Genomic DNA, 21951 nt, shown 5'->3' on the forward strand with positions numbered 1-21951 from the left:
AATCACAGCTACACAGCTGAAACTGATAACAAGAAAGGCAAAGCAGTAGTACACATGCCTCTTCCACAGGAAAACCACGCTCTCATAAAATTTCGATATGCTTAAGTACAATGGAATACCTTTCTAAATTTATTCTGAGCATATTAAAAAAAAGTTCCCCCTTAAGAAAAAAAATTTTGGAACAAAATGTGGAATGGCACTGATGAAAACAGCAAGAAAACCATTCTAGACTGCTTAATAATGGACAGAGGCAGAAGCACCCACAATGTAAAAACATGACGTCAGTAAATCAGCTAAATTACCAGAATATTTGTTTGATTTCTTGTCTTTTGAAATTAAGAAGTTTAAACAGATGATGACTATTTTACCGGGTTACATCTTGGGTTGTATATGTCAATCCCATTTGGTTTTTGACCATTTGCCCTTGACCTAGTAACTTGATACAGTATTTGCATTTAGAAGTAGTAATTTGTTTTAAACATAACTAGGAATGAATTCAGTTTTTTAAGCGATTTTTAACAATTATTAGTGAGAAAATATGCTTTAACATTACAAATTATTAAATATGTACAATTCATTTTTATGTATTGATTATATAAACATTTCTCATGAAAGTATTTAGCATTTTAGGCTTAACTGATTATTGAAGTTTACACATTTTTAGATTTTTCTATATATATATTAATTTTACAGTATGAAATTTTTATATAGGTTTGTCATTTACAGACTCAACACTTATATATATATATATATATATATATATATGCCCGTTTTTAGGTATTTATATCTTTAAGGCTGCTTTTTGCTACTTAGTATACAATAATGGCCAGTTGACAATGTTTAATTGATTGATTGACTTTGTGATTTGTTAACCACATGGTTTTAACCAAGTATAAAAGGACATGTATTGTTTCTGTAACTTATCTGATGAAGTCCAGTCATTGCACTGGACGAAAAGCACTTCATGTTATTAAAGCCTTTTGTTCAAGTTCTCCAGTACCTTTGTTGCTTTTTGAAATTACCAGAATATGTCAAGGCAGAATGGAACATGTGCAGTGACTCATAAATAAAATAAATCAAGCGTCTGCAGGTCCACAACTTTTAATGAATGCCAGAAAAGATATGGTCAGATAAAAAAAAAAATAGTTGCTTAACATACTATATTGCAGGGAAATGTTCTGTAATTTTTTTTTCTGGAAACAAAGTGTCAACAGCATTGAGAGATAACCACTGATTAAATCCCAAGACACCCAAGTTTGATGCAAGTATCAGGTAGCTGGCAGTGACAGGGCAGATTGGACATGCCAATCATGGTGTGGGAAGGAAGCAAAACAGAGCACAATGTGCACAGCCATGACCCCTCACAAAAGAAGCAGTGCTGCAGTAGGCATGCTGGGGCAGAATTGCAGCTCACCAAATCATTGTCTAGTGGTAATGCTCATTAGTGAGTGTACAACAGTGTGAAATCACAGGGCAAGGGCATTGTTAGTCCCTGCTGTGACGTGAGTAAACCTTCATTCAGCCTACGGGTAGGATTAAGGACTCAACATAAAACAATTGCTTGGATTCCAGTAAGTGCACAGACTTCCCTATGTCTGGCTGAATGATGGGCTCTCTGAATGTGTCTTGCCCTAGCAGATCTGAGGACTCCCAACCTGCATGCAATGACTGAGCCTGGGTCAACTGGGGTGGGCTTCAGGGTCAGCAGGTACAGGAGGAAGACAACTACAAAAAACAAACAAATACATGGGAAAACATGTTAGTGGAACGTGATCTTAGCCCATTACAAAAGAAACTGTTGCACAAAACACTGACAAGTGTGCAAAAAATGTTGCTGACAATGCAGGCATTTGGCTTCATTATAACTAAAAGGCAGAAAAGAGAGATGTATACAAAAAATGTACTAAGTCATTCATATTTGCTTAAGTAACGAGATTTACTTGGTGGTGATGAACTGGAAGTTAGCTGAATAATTCCATAACAGCCTGTGACTAAAAAAGTACAGTTTTGTACCTACCATAAATGTAGATGTTCGAGTGCTCATACATTTGCGGTCATTACAGATGGGTTATCCTGCCGTCAGGCGGGTCCTCGGTCGGCCGAATTCCAAAGTCTACGTCCGGCGTCAGTTGTCGTCGCTTCCTCCCTGACGTCAGTAGTCTTAGCTAACCACAGTCCAAGGGTCATAATGCAGACAGGACTGGAGAGACTGCCAAAATCTTCAGGGAAACATCAACATCAGTTGTTATGTGGAGAAGCTACTAGATTTACTGGAATTAAGAAATATTCGGTAGCATGACTCAGACCTGTTGTAATTTTAACTTGAATGAAATGAAGCACTTCTCCCTGGAACTCCAAAAAGGGTTACATTTCTGGTCACTCGACTAATCCAGTTACCAAATGCAATAAATAAAAATAATAAAATAAATACTCCAAACTGAACTACAGAAGGGTCAGAAAATGAGCAGAATTCCTAACTCTAGGTCTATTAGCAACTGAGAATCAAATTCAAATACAACAGACAAAAGTCTAGACAAACATTTTATTATGATTAGCACACAAGAAGCCTTTTTCATTACACACATAAGAAAAGAAAGAGAATATAGCATTGTTCCAGTGACAAGCAACCAAACGTTGTCTTTCTAAAGCAAGATAATCAACCAAGATTTTTCAGCGTAATGCAAGTGAACAACAGTTACAGAAGTAAAAACCATCTTTTCAAAATGAATATGTCCCACAGTTACTGCTAAATATAAACACCATCTTTATGGTGCCTTTGCAGACAGAGGAAGGCATTCAGAGGAATACCAAAAGAGAAATACCACAAAATAAGGGTCTGCAAGAGGTTGAGAAGGAAGATGGAGTTCATCAGAAAAACTGTTTGGAAATTTGTTTATAGATAAAGTACCTAGTACATTAGCAACAATGTATACCACAGAATTCTCCAAGAATGTGAGATTCGGAATTTTTTCAGGAAGCCGACTAAATAGTTCAAGCACATAAAAGTATATGACATCTGAAAATACTGGCTTACTTCTTCTTCTGGACTAACAAGGTGTTAAGGGTTTGTGTCTGTTGAAAGCACTTGCCAAACTAATATATTTGAAAGGTCAATCCATACGTGACTCTCTCAGATATATTGCTCCAAGGATCCCAAATCCACAAAGCTACTTACTTGAATACATGCATACACTAATCACAGGTACTCACTAGCAAGTCACTGGTGTACAATCAAAACATGCATTTTTGCATGTGGCAAGCCTTCTTCCAAACCCAGAAGCCCACTACTTCAGCATGCCTTTCAAGGCCAAACTCAAAATAGCAATCACTTAAAATATAGAAATGTCATCACCCTTTCAGAGTCAACAGAAAATAATGCAGTTTAAGCCTACACACATCTCTGCAAAACGTATCAAACAAATATCACATAGAATATCAATTCTATGGAACTCCACTCAAATATAATTTGGACAAATGTATGGGTAACCACAAATTCAACCACAGTTTAGCACCTCTGCCCCTCATGGATAGGGGACACGTAAATGTCCCAACATATCACAGATCCTTGTTTGGCTCATTTCTGGGTCGTTCGCATGCAAAATCTAAGTGTTAAAAACTATCATGGGAATGTAAGAATAGGCTTCTCACAGATAAGTAAACTACGAACTTATGAATATGGGAAAACAAAGCATCAAACAAGCGTTACTGAGCAAACAGTGCAACTGAAGGGAACCCTACACACACAAACATGTATGTGTCATACCAGTGTGTCTGTGTGTACATATATATATATATATATATATATATATGTATATATATATATATATATATAGATAGATAGATAGAGATACATACATATTTATATATACATGCCTATACTTATACACACATCTGTTTATACCTACATACATTATTTATATTATTATAATGTTATGCATTACAGGAACAATATATAATTACCGAGCATGGTATGGGTAAGGCCAATCTATAACCAAAAGGGATAGGTTATTTTGAGCACTTATAAAATGTTTTATATATATATATATATATATATATATATATATATATATATATATACACATACACATATTTTTCTCTCTCTCTCGTATATACACACACACAGACACACACACACACACACACACACACACACAGGTGAATTTGTACCTATTTGATGACATTTTAACATTTTGCTGTAGGTCGATTGGATACTCCAAACTGGCCCTAGGCATGAGTGTGTGTGCCTTCTGTGGAAGATTGGGCACCGGGCTGGCAACACGACACCGTAAAACTCCACTGCCAGTCATGAGCGGACAAGGTGATCCGCTGTGGCGACCCCTTACCGGGAAAAGCCGAATGAAGAAGAATGCAGTACATAACCACTTTAAAAGACACACAAATCTTAAAACATTTTGTTTCTGAAGAAAGAGAAAAATGATACAAGTGCTTCTAATCTCTCAGAGACCCATATGTATATCATGAAGTCTAGCTTGCTGTACAGTCTGAAAGTTAAAGGTGATACAGTTGGCAGCATACTATCTCAGGTCCTCTCTCTGTTTGCATTTCTGATCAAATGCTACATGAAGTACCATACAGTTATACAGCCAACAAGCATGTAAGGCAAAAAAATACATAACATACTGCTTGCATTTTTTTGGACATTTTTCTCCCCTGCTACCTGCTGATGATCAATCCCTTCATTTATTCCTTCACCAAAGGTGACAGCTAATGGAGAGAGACAGTCACTGAGGCACCCTTCAAGGGTTTTTCATAGTTGTTCCCCCAACCCTACTGTGCTTGCCCAGTAATACAATCCAGGTTTTGACATGCAATGGGCAACAGCAAGGTTAACCCATTTACTTCTGTAAGAGATGTAACCTCTCTAGACTGCCCTTCCCTATCTAGGAAGCAGCACTCTTGAGCGTTTTGGTCTATGATCTCCATAAGGAACTCTACCACAGACTGTGTACCCGAGGTATGTGCCTCTACATCTCCTCTGCCAGAGGCAAGCTAGTGATGTTATGTCACTCCTCCTTACACCCTACCAGCTTCAGCAGGTGCCTGAGCTTCTAAATGAACTTTGGCACCCTGGTTGTCATCAAGGTTTTACTCTTGTGTGCCAATGGACCTGGTTACTGCTTAAGTATTTTCACTGCTTTCCCCTTTATATAGCACAGATGGTACACACTTGAGCAACCAATAGTTCTACAAGCCAAAAAGTAGAAAAAAAGTGGTTATATTTTTGTAGATGTATTGCAGAAGGCTTATTACTGATGCCAGGCATTTCAGAAACACTCTGGGTGCAGTAGATAAGCCAAAGGGCAATGCAAAGAATTGGTAATGGGTTGAACCTGCAAGAAATCGAGATATCTTCTGCAATCTTGCTCGATAGGGACATGCATGGAGTATGCCTCCTTGAGGTCCAATGTTACCAGCCAAGACTCCCTTGCCCAGCATGGGAAGAAGTTAAGGTAATGTGAGCATCTTGAATTTTGGCACCTGTAGATATGTGTTTAGGATGGACAGGTCTAAGATATAGGTTCCCATCTTTTGTCTTTTCCTTGGTACCAGGAATATCTGGAAATAAAACCCTTGACCTTGCTCTGTGCAGGTACCTTCTTGAATCGCTTATGTCCATGAGAGCGAAATTTGTTTTTGTGACTGTGCCCCTTTGATTTTGTGGCAGGTTTGCATGCCTCTCTTACTTTGGAAGGGTGTGAAAGTGAACCTGTAGCCACTGTCCATAATTCAGAATCCATTTGTCTTTTGTAACAATATGCCAATTTTTTTGAAAATAATACAGTTTTCCTCGCTTCAAAAGGTGCTGCCATTAAAAGCTTTGCTTGGCAGGTGTAGGGGAAGTCATTGTGTCTGTTTCTCTAAATGACTGTGATCTATCTTCTCCACCTCTTGTGGTTGGTGCTTTGCCACTCTGTCTGGCTCTGAAAGATCCTTTTGAGGTTGCCCTCTACCCCTAGGCGCGCCTGTATCTGCCCTTTGTGGTCTGTCCGCGGGCTGGAAAGGACAATTTTTGAAGGCCAGTTTCGCTGAAACGCGGAGGTTGTACCTGCAGGAAATCTTCACTGTTGCATTGATTTCGCTTTTCCTCCCATTTCTTTTAGTACCTCCTCAGCTTTAACACCAAACAATACATCTTTTTTTTGAAGAGGTGCATCTAATAATTTAGCTTTGACATGATCTGGTAAGGTTTTGCTCTTTTGAGCCAAGCATGCCTACATATAACAGACCCCATAACAGCAGCTCTACTACGAGGCTCTAAAGTATCAAAACCACACTGCAGCAGTATGTTTACTCCACTTGCTCTGAATTCATGCAACAAATCCTGCAACTCTTAAATCTGGTTGTTCTGGTTGTGCCATTTGCTTTTCAACTGAGATAACAAACTGCTGATACTTTAACATATGAACTGACAGTTTAATGCCTCATGGTTAAAGTGGCCGAGGTGTACACCTTTTTCCCCACCTTCTAAAGCTCTGGACCCTCTCTGAAGGTACGCTTTAGCAGTAGAGGCCTTAATCTCTCTAGGGACCGTAGGAAATAGTTTCTGGGTCAGCAGTATGGCTTTATATAGAACTGGTGAGAATCAGGAACCGTAATACCTGCCTAGTTTAACAGGAGCTGGAGGTAAAGCAATATGGATTAAGGCTGGCTTCTGTGTACACATCATCTAATATATCTAAACAGGAGGGATAGCCAGGGGCCTATGCTGGGGAGCAAAAGAAATTCCCTGAGCCTTTTCTTGAATCTGAGTAATTTTGGCCTTCCCAGTGAAAGTGTTCCTCAATGTATGCAGAGTTTCCCCAAAAGAGTAGTCCTCTGGGGACTGAGGAAATAGACTCTCAGTATCAGAGTCTTCTAAAGGTGACTAGAGTAATCCTGGTCCTCAGAGTGTTCTGAGGTAATAGAAGCTTGATCTGAGGAAGGGTAGCCTCAATCTGGCCTTTTGGTCAGAGGGGGGCTGAGAACCCCTCGGATAAGAGTAATCAGATCCTCAGTCATTTTAAGTATCTGCTTTTTAGCATGTGGCCTTGAGAGGAGGCTGGGTCTGGGGACCCTGTTTTTGGTTTTCATGGCTGCTTTAGATTTAGTGAAAGCTTTAATAGAGAAGGAGGAAGGCCTTCGAAGACACCTTGAAAATGGCAGGCCTGTCTAAATTCTGAGTTTCTCTCGCCTAAGACTGGCGCGCCAGTATCTGCAGTAGGGAATGGGGACCGAGGAGCTCAAGCACCTCTGGTACTGTAGTCGGTACTCAGGGCTGTGTAGGCGCCATTGAGAACCGGAGAACCGTAGTCGGCCTGCTGGTTCAGTAGTCGCTATGACCTCGTGGATGTTGGTCCTTATCTTTGCTGCCTTTGCTCAAAACTGGAGTCGGAGTATCCCATCATTACGATCAAATTAAATTTTTTTGCCGTAATAATGAAGGGCTTAACTCCGCCCGGGCGCCATTGTAGTGCGCTGCCGGAATCTAGCACAAAACGGTATTTGAGAAGTCGCGGGTCTGGGCCTACAAGCGTATGCTGATGAAAGAGGGTAATCCTTATGCATTTGCTTCCCACAAGAAATGCAATTATTAACTCTTTGTCTGACATCGGCCTGAGGCAAGAAAAGTTTCCAACGGGTACTTAGCTTTCAAGAAGACTTCGCTGAAATACTTTTGTAAATCTCAGGAGTTGACGAACGGGCACTTGCTAACTGCTTCTGCTTCGCAATCGCGGCAAGAAAGCACTGACAGGTGTCGGCGCCGCTGCCTTCTTTGTACCCCTGCCGCGACTGACGCTGTGAAGAAGCTTTATCTACAACCCACGCCGACCTAGACTTTGGAATTCGTCGACCGAGGACCTCGCTTCTACAGCAGGATAACCACTAGTAATGACTGCAGCTGTATGCACAATGTACATCACATCTGTGTTTACACATTATAGGAATATTAATCTTTAGATTTATATAATTCAAGAAGTGGTTCTAAAGATTTAACCAGAACAGAAAACCACCATGAAGAAAGAAGTACAACGACACTTTACATTAAAAAAAAAAGACCTGTACAAAAGGTTTGAGCTTCAAGGCTGCTAAACTAATACTGCCTAAGCCATTAAATAAAGAAATTATGGCAAAAATTATGTCTCGCACTTGAGAAAGACGCAGACAGAGCTGTTAATGAGATGCTTCCTGTAGCCATGGGTACTTGGTTTGAGTCCTTCTAACTCCATTTGCCAACTGTGTGACTCCAAGCAAGTCTCTTGACCAAACAGTGTTTTTAGGTCACCCCTAAAAAGAGACACTTGTAGCCAGTGGAGTTACTTGGTTAACAAATGTAATAAAAAATATGGATGAGGTATAAAGTAAGAATCTGTGATTTGGTATTTTGTCCAGGAAGGTCAGAACAAATAAAGAAAGAAGAGACTTTTTTCTTATTCTGTTCAGCAAACACTATGGGAATTAAAACAGAACACATTTATGTATCCAGATCCCGTGGGTTTGATCTGTGTTGACTATTTGAAAGTTTTGCAGATCAATAAGTTAACAAATATAATAAGAATGGCAATCAATGCACTAAAATTTATATTTTCAAGGCATAGAATTCCAGATGTGATAACATAACAGTCTACAGTATGCAAGCATGTAATTCAAGAGTTTCAGAACAGTAGGAGTTTCAGCATTTTACATCTAGTCTTAGCTAACCACAGTTCAAGGGTCATAATGCAGACAGGACTGGAGAGACTGCCAAAATCTTCAGGGAAAAATCAACATCAGTTGTTATGTGGAGAAGCTACTAGATTTACTGGAATTAAGAAATATTCGGTAGCACGACTCAGACCTGTTGTAATTTTAACTTGAATGAAATGAAGCTCTTCTCCCTGGAACTCTGCCAAAAAGGGTTACATTTCTGGTCACTCGACTAATCCAGTTACCAAATGCAATAAATAAAAATAATAAATAAATACTCCAAACTGAACTACAGAAGGGTCAGAAAATGAGCAGAATTCCTAACTCTAGGTCTATTAGCAACTGAGAATCAAATTCAAATACAACAGACAAAAGTCTAGACAAACGTTTTATTATGATTAGCACACAAGAAGCCTTTTTCATTACACACAGAATAAAAGAAAGAGAATATAGCATTGTTCCAGTGATAAGCAACCAAACGCTGTCTATCTAAAGCAAGATAATCAACCAAGACTTTTCGGCGTAATGCAAGTGAACAACAGTTACAGAAGTAAAAACCATCTTTTCAAAATGAATATGTCCCACAGTTACTAAGCTAAATATAAACACCATCTTTATGGTGCCTTTGGAGACAGAGGAAGGCATTCAGAGAAATACCAAAAGAGAAATAACACAAAATAAGGGTCTGCAAGAGGTTGAGAAGGAAGATGGAGTTCATCAGAAAAACTGTTTGGAAATTTGTTTATAGATAAAGTACCTAGTACATTAGCAACAACAATGTATACCATTAGAATTCCTCCAAGAATGTGAGATTCGAATTTTTTCAGGAAGCCAACTCACATAGTTCAAGCACATAAAAAGTATATGACATCTGAAAAATACTGGCTTTACTTCTTCTTCTGGACTAACAAGGTGTTAAGGGTTTGTGTCCGTTGAAAGCACTTTGCCAAACTAATATATTTGAAAGCGTCAATCCATAATGTGACTCCTCTTCTGTGATATATTGCTCCAAGGATCCTGCAAATCCACAAAGCTACTTACTTGAATACATGCATACACTAATCACAGGTACTCACTAGCAAGTCACTGGTGTACAATCAAAACATGCATTTTTGCATGTGGCAAGCCTTCTTCCAAACCCAGAAGCCCATCATTTCAGCATGTCAAGGCCAAAACTCAAAATAGCAATCACTTAAAATATAGAAATGCCATCACCCTTTCAGAGTCAACAGAAAATAATGCAGTTTAAGCCTACACACATCTCTGCAAAACATATCAAACAAATATCACATAGAATATCAGTTCTATGGAACTCCACTCAAATATAATTTGAACAAATGTATGGGTAACCACAAATTCAACCACAGTTTAGCACCTCTGCCCCTCATGGATAGGGGACACGTAAATGTCCCAACATATCACAGATCCTTGTTCGGCTCATTTATGGGTCGTTCGCATGCAAAATCTAAGGGTTAAAAACTATCATGGGAATGTAAGAATAGGCTTCTCACAGATAAGTAAACTATGAACTTATGAATACGGGAAAACAAAGCATCAAACAAGCGTTACTGAGCAAACAGTGCAACTGAAGGGAACCCTACACACACAAACATGTATGTGTCATACCAGTGTGTCTGTGTGTAGATATATATATATATATATATATATATGTATATATATATATATATATAGATAGATAGATAGAGATACATACATATTTATATATACATGCCTATACTTATACACACATCTGTTTATACCTACATACATTATTTATATTATTATAATGTTATGCATTACAGGAACAATATATAATTACGAGCATGGTATGGGTAAGGCCAATCTATAACCAAAAGGGATAGGTTATTTTGAGCACTTATAAAATGTTTTATATATATATATATATATATATATATATATATATATATAATACACTACACATATTTCTCCTCTTACTACACACACACAACACACACACACACACACACACACACACACAGGTGAATTTGTACCTATTTGATGACATTTTAACATTTTGCTGTAGGTCGATGATACCCAAACTGGCCCTAGGCATGAGTGTGTGTGCCTTCTGTGGAAGATTGGGCACCGGGCTGGCAACACGACACTGTAAAACTCCACTGCCAGTCATGACGGACAAGGTGATCCGCTGTGGCGACACCGAAAAGCCAATGAAGAAGAATGCAGTACATAACCACTTTAAAAGACACACAAATCTTAAAACATTTTGTTTCTGAAGAAGAAATGATACAAGTGCTTCTAATCTCTCAGAAAGTTATCAGAGTCTAGCTTCTTCCGCGTGTCAGCGAACTGGCGTTTCGGTAATTTGAAGAGGACCCATAGATATATATATATATATATATATATATATATATACACACACACACACACATATATATATATATATATATACACACACATATATATATGTGTATATATATATATATATATATATATATATATATATATATATATAGATAGAGATAGAGATACATACATATTTATATATACATGCCTACACTTATACACCATTATTTATATTATTATAATGTTATGCATTACAGGAACAATATATAATTACCGAGCATGGTATGGGTAAGGCCAGTCTATAACCAAAAGGGATAGGTTATTTTTAGCACTTATAAAATGTTATATATATATATATATATATATAAAATGTTACATATATATATATATATATATATATACACATTTTTCTCTCTCTCTCGTGTACACACACACACACACACACACACACACACACACACACACACACACACACACACACACAGGTGAATTTGTACCTATTTGATGACATTTTAACATTTTGCTGTAGGTCGACTGGATACTCCAAACTGGCCCTAGGCATGAGTGTGTGTGCCTTCTGTAGGAGATTGGGCACCGGGCTGGCAACACGACACTGTAAAACTCCACTGCCAGTCATGAGCGGACAAGGTGATCCGCTGTGGCGACCCCTTACCGGGAAAAGCCGAATGAAGAAGAATGCAGTACATAACCACTTTAAAAGACACACAAATCTTAAAACATTTTGTTTCTGAAGAAAGAGAAAAATAATACAAGTGCTTCTAATCTCTCAGAGACCCATATGTACATCATGAAGTCTAGCTTGCTGTACAGTCTGAAAGTTAAAGGTGATACAGTTGGCAGCATACTATCTCAGGTCCTCTCTCTGTTTGCATTTCTGATCAAATGCTACATGAAGTACCATACAGTTATACAGCCAACAAGCATGTAAGGCAAAAAAATACATAACATACTGCTTGCATTTTTTTGGACATTTTTCTCCCCTGCTACCTGCTGATGATCAATCCCTTCATTTATTCCTTCACCAAAGGTGACAGCTAATGGAGAGAGACAGTCACTGAGGCACCCTTCAAGAGTTTTTCATAGTTGTTCCCCCTAACCCTACTGTGCTTGCCCAGTAATACACTCCAGGTTTTGACATGCAGTGGGCAACAGCAAGGTTAACCCATTTACTTCTGTAAGAGATGTAACCTCTCTAGACTGCCCTTCCCTATCTAGGAGGCAGCACTCTTGAGCGTTTTGGTCTATGATCTCCATAAGGAACTCTACCACAGACTGTGTACCTGAGGTATGTGCCTCTACATCTCCTCTGCCAGAGGCAAGCTAGTGATGTTATGTCACTCCTCCTTACACCCTCCCAGCTTCAGCAGGTGCCTGAGCTTCTAACTGAACTTTGGCACCCTGGTTGTCATCAAGGTTTTACTCTTGTGTGCCAATGGACCTGGTTACTGCTTAAGTATTTTCACTGCTTTCCCCTTTACATAGCACAGATGGTACACACTTGAGCAACCAACAGTTCTATAAGCCAAAAAGTAGAAAAAAAGTGGTTATATTTTTGTAGATGTATTATTGCTACAGTCATGCTAGGAGTATGCATGTATGTATGTAATCATTTCAATTCATTAACAAGCTGGGTGAGCTGATAAAGTCCCTTTTCAGCCACAACTCGGATCATGAACATCAAAGACAAAATTACAATGGACAGACAGTAATCAACAGTGAAGACCATAACACGAACTAAGAAAGAATTACATTACTAAATATTCACATTGTGAAGTACAAACTCTAAAGGGAAGTATAAGCGCTCTGTGGTACACTATACAGGAGGAAGTGCATAATTTGCACTGTTGCATCATCTGCTGTCCCTGTAGCAGAAGCGGGAGTTGGATTTAAGACAATGTTTTTGTTGTTTTTAGCTTGTTATAGTATTCTCTTTCCTGATATCAGTTGGAATGTTATTCCAAGTTGCCAGGGCTAGTTTATTAAAACTGCAATCCCAAGTGGTGCTCTAACAAGTGTGGCTGCCTCTGTCTGGGACTCTGTAAAGGTATATGTGTGAGCTCTGATGTGTAGTATGCTCTTCAGTGGAGAGCCAGTAGGGAATGTTGAGAATTCAAAACATCGATGATTCAGCATTACCAATCCTCCCTTTTCCCATTTTTCTATGATGGGTCAGGGCGTTGCATCAACTGTCGCTAACTCTCTCAATACACTGCCACTGTTCTTCCTTCTTCAGCTGTCATGTCTGACTGCCACAGGTCTCTCTCACTCAATCCAGCCATCTCTTTGTTGGATGTCCCCATTTCCCCTTGTCTTCTTCCTTTCTCTTTCCAAATTCTCTTCATCATATCATCTTCCCATCCTGCACATACCCAAACCAACATAGTCTGGTCTCTTATCTTCTATGCAATGGTTGCTACTCTGGCTTCTGCTCAGATGTCATTTATTCATTTTCTTGCAGTGCACATCCTACTACCCACTTCAGGCATTTCATCTCCATCACCTCTAGCCTCCTCGGCTGCTCTGCCTTCAATGCCCAGATTTTTGAACCATAAATAAAAGCACTGGTTGCACCACTGTTTTTTTTTTTTATTTTTATTTAGTTTGTTTTTCACACCTTACATTTCAGTTTCTTTAGCATTCTTCTGTCACACATTACTACTGATTGACTTTAGCGTTGACCTCTTCATTCTGACTTCCTTTTCTTCAACCACTTCCCAGGATACATGAAGCTGTTAACCTGCACCACTATATTCTCTTCTATCTCATTTTTCAGTTTCGTCCTGATTTCCTCTATTTGCTGCCATGACAACTGTCTTGTGTATACTGAGTTTCATCCCATGTGCCATCAATTTTGTATTCCATTCACGTATCATATGCTGAAGAATCTGTCCAGAGTCTGCTTTTAATGCACATTATTTGTACATATCAGCTTTACTGTGGTGGTGGTGCTGCGGTAGCGTTGTTGCCTCACAGCAAGACGTTGTGCCATTCGATTCTCAGCTAGAGCGTCTTCTGTGTGGAGACATGCGTGAATGGGCGTACCTTCGTTGAAAGTTGTGCGTCAGGGCTGGCAAACTCGGCACGTAAAAAATCTACTGCTAATCATTAGCGGACCAGAGTTCCGCTGTGGCGACCCCTAGCCGGGAAAAGCCGAAAGACACAAACAAACATTTATATATATCAGCTTTGTTGATCTGTCTCCTCCAACCTGTTTGCTAATGTAGTCCATCACCAGTATAACAGTGGACTCAGAGCTGAACCCTGACGCACCTCCACTCCCAAAGGGAATCCTTCTGTGAGCCTGAACACAGATCATACTTGTGTCACTGGATTATTTTACATAGCCTACATTAATTCTACCAGTGTTTCCTAGCCTTCAAACCTTTGCATTTGGACTCTCTAGCTTCTTCTCCACTATATGACTCAATGCAAACATAGGGTTGGTTATGCTGCATCCTGATATGAATCTCAGCTGCTCACCTACCATCTTACTTTCTACTACTTTGCATATCTGGTTATCAATCACCATCTCCAGCACTTTCATGCAGTGCAACAGGAGTTTGATATCTCTGTACTGCCCAGAGTCGTGGATGTCGCCTTTGTTCTTGTACAATGGCACTAAAGAGCTTACTCTACAGCCATCTGGGATATGCCTCTTTCTACATACCACAATAAGTACCCACAGGTGCCATTTCTCCCATACCTCGCCCAACATCTTGTTCATATCTGCTGTAACCTCATCATTGTCTTCTGCTTTCTTTGATGTCTTAGGACTACTCTTACTTCTTCTACAAAGGGCTCTTCTTGCCCTTTCATTGTGTTTAGGGTAGTACAGTTTCTGGGTTTTTTTCTTCATTCAGAAGCTGATGGAAGTACTTCTTCCAACTGTGTTGATGTCCTGTAGACCGGTGATCAGGTTGCTTTTGGTATCCCTTATGAATGGTGCCTGCTAATGGTCTTCTTTATATTGTTTTATCTTTGCCTTGTAACGTGATAAGAGTTTATTTGTGTCATTTGCTGACTCACTTTCCAGAACCTGGTAGAATGCCACTGATGCCTTGTTCTTTGCTATTATGACTGCACTCTCATCCTCTATGTTAGCCAACCAGTATTCCTTCTTACAATAACCACAGCACTAAGTGCAGGCACAACTTGCCTCAAATGCCAAAAACTGCAGCTGCCCATATACTTACAACATGAAATTTAACATATAAGCACTTTCGTCCTTAAATTTATATTAGCCTTCCTCAAATACATGTACCTGAGGAAGTCCAATATAATTTTAAGTACGAAAGTGCTTATACAGTAAATTTAATTTTCTAAGTGTATGGGTATTTGAGAGTATTCCTTATGATCCATCTCCTACTTTTTCTTGCACTCCTCCTTTATTTTGGTAATCTCCCGGACTTCTGCATTTTACCACCAGCTTTCCTTGTGCACCTCATTTCCATAGGCAATACAAAAGAGCTCAAACAGACAAAACTCAAGCCAGGCAATCCCAAAAGCCACAACAAACACCAAACATGGCTAATTCCAGCATTTATTGCAAACACAAATGATATATTAAAACATACAGCACAAAACCAATTCAACAAATCTACCTGCCACCTTTCGTTGTGGCTAAAACCAGAATAAGGCCACACCTCTTGTATCACCAGTAACCCCGCCCATCTCCACCCACACTCCACCCATTTTGTCATGTCATTATGACATCACACGGCAGGGAACCCCCCCCCCCCTTTCTGTTCCTGATGCTTGCTTTTGGCCGATTTACTATGCTTTTCTGTAAAAAAGCATAGTAAACCATCCAATTTACAAACTCGACAGTCTGTTTCCTTTTTTGAAACAGAATGCCAGAGTTTGTACAGTGTTTTCCGGACTACCAGAAAATCAATTTCATTTCCAAATAATCCAGAAAAAAATGGAGGGGTGGCAACCCTAAGCACTAAGCACCCATTCATATGCCTTGAGTAAACGTCATTATTTATAATCTAGGTCAATCATTTCACATCTTTAACTTTAATAGTACAATATGTGCCAGTATCTGACAACATACTTCAAAAAGAATCAATAAGATGTCTTCCATAATCATTACAGCCCCAACCTTGTCTGCACATTTTATAATTATTGCACCTTTTTCCTTAATTTATTTAGGGTTTCATTTTCACTCTCAGTTAAATTAAAAAAAATGTGTTTGTAGGTTTATTACTTTCATTATAAAAGAAATCATATATATGATTGGTACATGCACATTGAAATGCTTGTACCACATTATCTACTGATATAAAATAACTCTTGTTTTCTAAAGTCAGCCTGAGACATATCAGCAGTAGTAAATATAGTTTTCAAATTTAATTGTCTAGTAAAAAAGTCTTAAATCAGTCAAAACATCTGAGACATTACCACCCTTTGCAGGGTTAGCTTGGCATTTATTTTAGCCAAAGCATGGTGCCATCAAAAGTAAGTATGGTCAATTGATTAGTATAATTAGGGAAGTAGCAGACTTCCTTGAATACACCTTGGTAGTAAAATCAAAATGTGTAGCAATCTACAGAGTCCTAGCAGCACAGTTTTGCTTATTTTGCTGATGGAGAAGTCCCTTTTGATGATCAGTCCTACATCCTTTGCCCCTACACCCCTTATGTTAAAGGTCTCACTTATTAATTTGTTCTCTTTGATATTTCCACACCCATCTTCTCACATCATTTTACTATTCCTCAACTAAAAGCTTGGTTAAAAATTAAGACTTACAATGCACAAACCAAAAGTGAAAAAAAAACTGCTGTCAAGCTTTCATACACATTTCATTTTTGTAGCATGAATTTAAATCTTAATATGAAGTCAAATTTCATTGAAATCAGTGAAATATTTAATGTCATATTTCAAACCGTTATGAGTTTTGCAGTAAGCAAACTCTGACACCCTACAAGAACATAAAACCACAGATCACAAAAGGAATAAAAGAAGCAGAATAAAAATGCCTTTCACAACTATACCAATGTGCAGACAAATATAAACATACATACGTGCACTACCTTAACTGTATGGACTCCTCACAGAGGAGGTGGCTACTAAAAACGTAGGTCACCTACCTGACTTTTCTGAAAGTAGATACGTGTTTTGGGATGCAGTGTTATTGGTAGTACTGTTAAAGGTTATGTAGGTCAAAGGAATCTGCCAAAGAATCCTGCAATAAAAAGAAAAACATTGTTTTTAAACCTGTGAAATTAAATAATTTTAATGTCAAAGCCTAAAAGCTGTACTACAGTCAGAAAATCATATTTCTATAACCACTCTATCTATACAAGCAAAGTACAGTTGTGTAAAATATTAACATGACAGTGGATGTCCTACTCTTCAATGCTGCAGTATTCTTCACTAAAGGGACCCCCTGCCACGGGCAGCCTGATGTCCGGCCAGTAGGTTGTTACAGATGTATGCTCCCAGCTCCTGTTGTAGGGCAGAAAGGTGATGTAAGGATGTCCATAACTCAGAACAGAAGAGCCAGCAACAGTTCAAGGAAAAAGAGAAACCTGTGCATCCAGAAAGGAAAAAAGGAAGAAGAGAAAAGGGGGAGGAAGAAGGGAGTAAAGAAATAGTGAAGAGAAGGCCAAGTGATGCTATAGTAAGATTTTACACAACTGTACTATGTCCTTCCATATCACTGTTGCAGTATTCTTCACTGAAGGAAGACTACAAAAGCTCAAGACAAAAGTTTGCAGGAAGAAGGTCCAGAAGAACCCTCTAGAATACCATGCAGGATAGCTCTGGCATATCCAGCCCTTGCCCTGGAAACATCCAATTTGTCATGCTTAGTGAAAGTATGTACAGAGGACCAAGTAGCAGCCTCAAGGATGGAATTGATATCCAAGGACTTGAACAAAAGCACCAGGGGAAGCCATAGCCCTGTTATAATGAGCCTTTACAGAGGCATTGATGTATTTTCCATAAAATGTATAACAAAGAGGTGTCCTTAGAAATCCAAGAGGAAATGGTCTGTTTAGAAACAGCCAAACCAAGACAGGATGAAAATAAATAAAAAAATTCTCAGATTTGCAAATAGCTGCAATCTTATCCAAATAATACCTCAGGAGTCTATGTAAATCCAAGGTGTGAAGAATCTTCTCACTGGCAGACTGCTAAGGGAAAAAATAATAGGCAAAATAATAGATTGCTTAAGAGACAACTCATTACCATCTTGGGAATAAAAGGACTACTATAAAGAGAGACCCTATCCTTATGAAAAAACAAAAAGAGAACAGCCACAAGGGCCTGAAACTCAGAAACCCTTCTAGCTGAAGTAAGGGCTAAAAGAAGGACCATCTACTAAGAGCAATGTTACAAGGAATCCAAAGCTGCAGGCTCAAAAGGAGCCCAAGTCAGTTTCTCAAGAACAAAATTAATGCCTCAGGAAGGAGGAACAGACTTCCTGGCAGGCCTAACATGAAGGACATCTTTTAGAAACTGTTTGATCTCAAAGACAAGCAGAAACAGCTGAAATGTGATTTTTTTATGCATTTATTTATTTTTATTTTACATTGTTGATTTTGTTGTTTTAACAGAAGAGTAAGCCAGCCCAGCATGCAGCAATCCATACAAATAAGGACGGACCACAGGAACCGCCACAAAAAATGGATCCTGATTATGAGCAGGGCACCTGACAGAAAATCTCTTCCATTTGGACAAATAAGATTTCTTAGTAGTAGGTTTTCTGGCCTCCTGCAGAACCAAAAGCACATCCTCAGAAAAAGGTGCCTAAAAGGGATCAAACCTTATAACCCACAGTGTCTGTTGAAGAGTGGACAAGTGAGGATGGATGAAAGACCCCTTGTCCTGCATGAGTAAATTCAACCTGTAAGGTAACTTGTGGTAATTACCCTTAGCTAGGTGCAAAAGAGGAAACTAATGCTGTCTGTGCCAAAAGGGAGTCACCAAAAAAATTTGGGAGAGTCTTGCTCCATCTTGAACAGGACCCTCAGAATGAGGAAAAACTCTTCCAGGAGAAAGAGGGGGCACCCACCTTGCATGCCAGAGGATTCCGAACTGTGGTGCAGAGAGAGGAACTTGTCTGTTCAGAGGGTTTATCATAGGTTGGTACTAGGTTATCGGCCCTAGGGCCTATACAAGCCTAGCCATAACAATTCCCTGGATAATTCTTCCCACAATATTTACTTCCCTGGTCCCTGTCTAGCAGGGTGACTGATGTGATCCCTGGGGTGAATTTCCCATCTCCCATTCAATCAAGGTTCCTTTTGAAGAGGGCCAAGGAGGCGCTCTGCTTGATATGTATGGGCAAGTCTATTCCAGAGTATAGGGAGTCTCTGGGTCAGGAACCTATCCCTCCAGCATGTTTTGTTCATTGTGATGACAAGGTTTAGATCACTGGAGTGTGTGGCTCTGAGGGATTGGGATTTCTTTATGTGGAGCATGTCCAACAGCTCAGGGTTTGACATGGCCTTGTATGTTAAGCAGAGATCGCCTCTGAGTAGACGATATGCCACAGAGTATAGCTGGAGTTTTTTTTAGATGGTCAGCACAGGGCATCTGTTTTAGGCCTGTGATTCTTTTAGTGAGGTATTTATGTGGCCTTTCCAGCTGTTGCAGATGTCTTGTGATGCAATAAGATCTACCTGAGAAGTATCCCACTGATGGACAATGTCCAGCAATATATCTCTGTGAAGCATCCACTTGTGAGTCTGTGTTATGGACCTCCTCAAAGAGTCTGCCACTACGTTCTGCTCTGACGGAATACAAATTGCATGAAGAGTGACCTGATACTGGATACCCGAAGAGCTAGTCTGCATAGGTGGTAAGACTGTGTCCCTCTTGCTTGTCGATGTACCACATTATTGTGGTACTGTCTGTAAAGATCTTGAGAGGACCTGGGAGAAAAAAAAGAGAATGGAAGGACTGCAGAGCAAGAAGAATTGCTCTCATCTCCTTAATACTGATACGGTCTGCCCTACGAAGAACAGACCAAAGGTTCTGAAGCTTCACAGGGCGAAGGATGCACCCCACCCCACATCTGAGGTGTCAGAAAACAGTTCCTGAAAAGGAAGACCTGAGATGAGAGACAGCTAGTGATCCACCACCAAAGCTCTGGCTTGAAGCATGGAAGAAGGGGAATTAGAAAATCCAGATGATAAGAATGGTGAATTTGCTTTCAGGAACCACTGAAGCTTCCTCATATGGAGTCTGGACAGAGGAAGCATAGGGATACTGGAGACCATGTAACCCAGGGTCCTGAGATACTCTCTGGTGGAGACTGAGACCAGAGGTGAGAAGGGACTGAAAGTAAGCAGTTGGAGTCAGGGCCTTGGGAAGTGGAAGGATGCCAGCATAGGGATGGTCTGGACCCTGCAGCCTAGAAAAACATGATCCTGAAATGGAGCACAGAAGGACTTTTGGAAATTCACAGTAAATCCCAGATTTTGCAGGAGGCAAACAGTATAATGAAGGTGCTGCAGAAGGTTCCCCAGAAAGGAAGCTTAAATGAGGTCGTCCAAGTAGGGAAGAATTTGAATCCCTTCATCCTGCAAAAGGCAATCATAGCAGCGAGGTATTTGGTGAAGACCCTTGTGGCAGTAGAAAGGCCAAAGGGCAAAGCAGAGAACTGATAAGGCAAGGAAGAAACACAAACTCAAAAACCTCCTGAAAAGGGGATGAACAGGGATGTGAGGACAGGCATCCTTGAGAGACAGAGAAACTATGAAAGCCTGAAGAAGCAGACCAGGAAACAGGGTCTAGAGAAACAACAGAACTTTCAGGAAGGTGTTGAGCCATGAACGATCCAGAATGGGTCTCCAGGTGTCTTCTTTCCTGGGAACCAAAAACATCCATGACTTGACCCCTTTTCCCCTTTGAGGAGCAGACACTGTTTGGACAGTGCCCTAAGACAACAGACTCTGGAGCACATCTGGAAAAAAAATGGCAGTTGTTCAAGAGGAGGTTGAGGAATGCCCAGAAAAGCAGGAAAGCATTTCAGCACCCAAAAAATACTAATGAATGATGGACAGAATCCAAGAATACTGAGTGGTCCTTAACCGGTTGTGAAGTGGACAGAGAAAGATAAAGAGATAAAGGAACCTGACTTAGAAGGGAGGTAAAAATAACCTGGCTTGTCTGGAAAAGGAGGCTTCTGAGTAAGCTTGGCAGAAGAAGCCCTCCTAGAACGTTTTTTTACCTTTGGAAGGACGGCGGGACTGTCTACAGACAAAGGCATGTTGGCATGTTTACAAGGGGAATTCCTCTGAAATTTAGGAACAGGGGAAACGGAAACAAAACATATTTCAATTTCTGCATGGCCTTACCCTTCTCTTGAAGAGACTTAAAAAGTGCAGCAGCAGTACTAAAGAGATTTTTACTGTCAAGAGGAGTATCCATCAATTTAGCCTTAATATCATTAGGCAAGGGCTGAAGGCAATTCCAGAAATAACTCTTCAAGACAGAACCAAAGGCAGTAGCTCTAGAAGAAGCACTAGTTGCATCTCAACTGCACTTAATGGAATGGTGGGCCACCTGAGAAGACTCCAACAAAGAAAGGGGTGAAGCTTTTTCTTCGGGGTCTGGAAGATCTGAAATAACCTGAAAAGCCTGAGAAAGAAGGGCTAAAACATACCTGGTCATAAGGGTCTGGAACTTGAGAGCCCAAAATGCCAAAGTAGCAGCAATGTAAACCTTTTTGCCCATTCTCTCCAGGGCCCTGCTGTTCTTGTCAGAAAGCAGTTTAGTAGAAGACAAAAGCTTGGAAGCCTTATCAGAAAAAACAGAAACAGAGGGGTCAGCTGAGGGACATCTGTAAAGAAATTTAGAATCATCAAGTCCTTATAAAAACCTATCTGGGTACTTAGGAGCAGGGGGATTGGAAATCAGAAGCCTGAGAAGCTGCAGAAAAAGTGTCCATCAGGGCAGCAAGAACAG

General features: G+C 39.8%; 1 protein-coding gene across 1 annotated transcript in view; it reads right to left on the bottom strand.

Annotated features, from left to right (window-relative positions):
* Positions 1-21951, bottom strand: part of LOC122795645 (leucyl and cystinyl aminopeptidase) — a 1650338-nt gene that overhangs the window by 651665 nt on the left and 976722 nt on the right. The window contains exon 11 of the mRNA XM_044063917.1: positions 17124-17218. Coding sequence (XP_043919852.1) covers positions 17124-17218 — 95 coding nt within the window. The remainder of the gene's footprint in view (positions 1-17123; positions 17219-21951) is intronic.

This window comes from Protopterus annectens, chromosome 2.part2 (assembly GCF_019279795.1).
Source record: "Protopterus annectens isolate FY-2018-M chromosome 2.part2, PAN1.0, whole genome shotgun sequence".
NCBI classification, from domain to species: Eukaryota; Metazoa; Chordata; order Ceratodontiformes; family Protopteridae; genus Protopterus; species Protopterus annectens.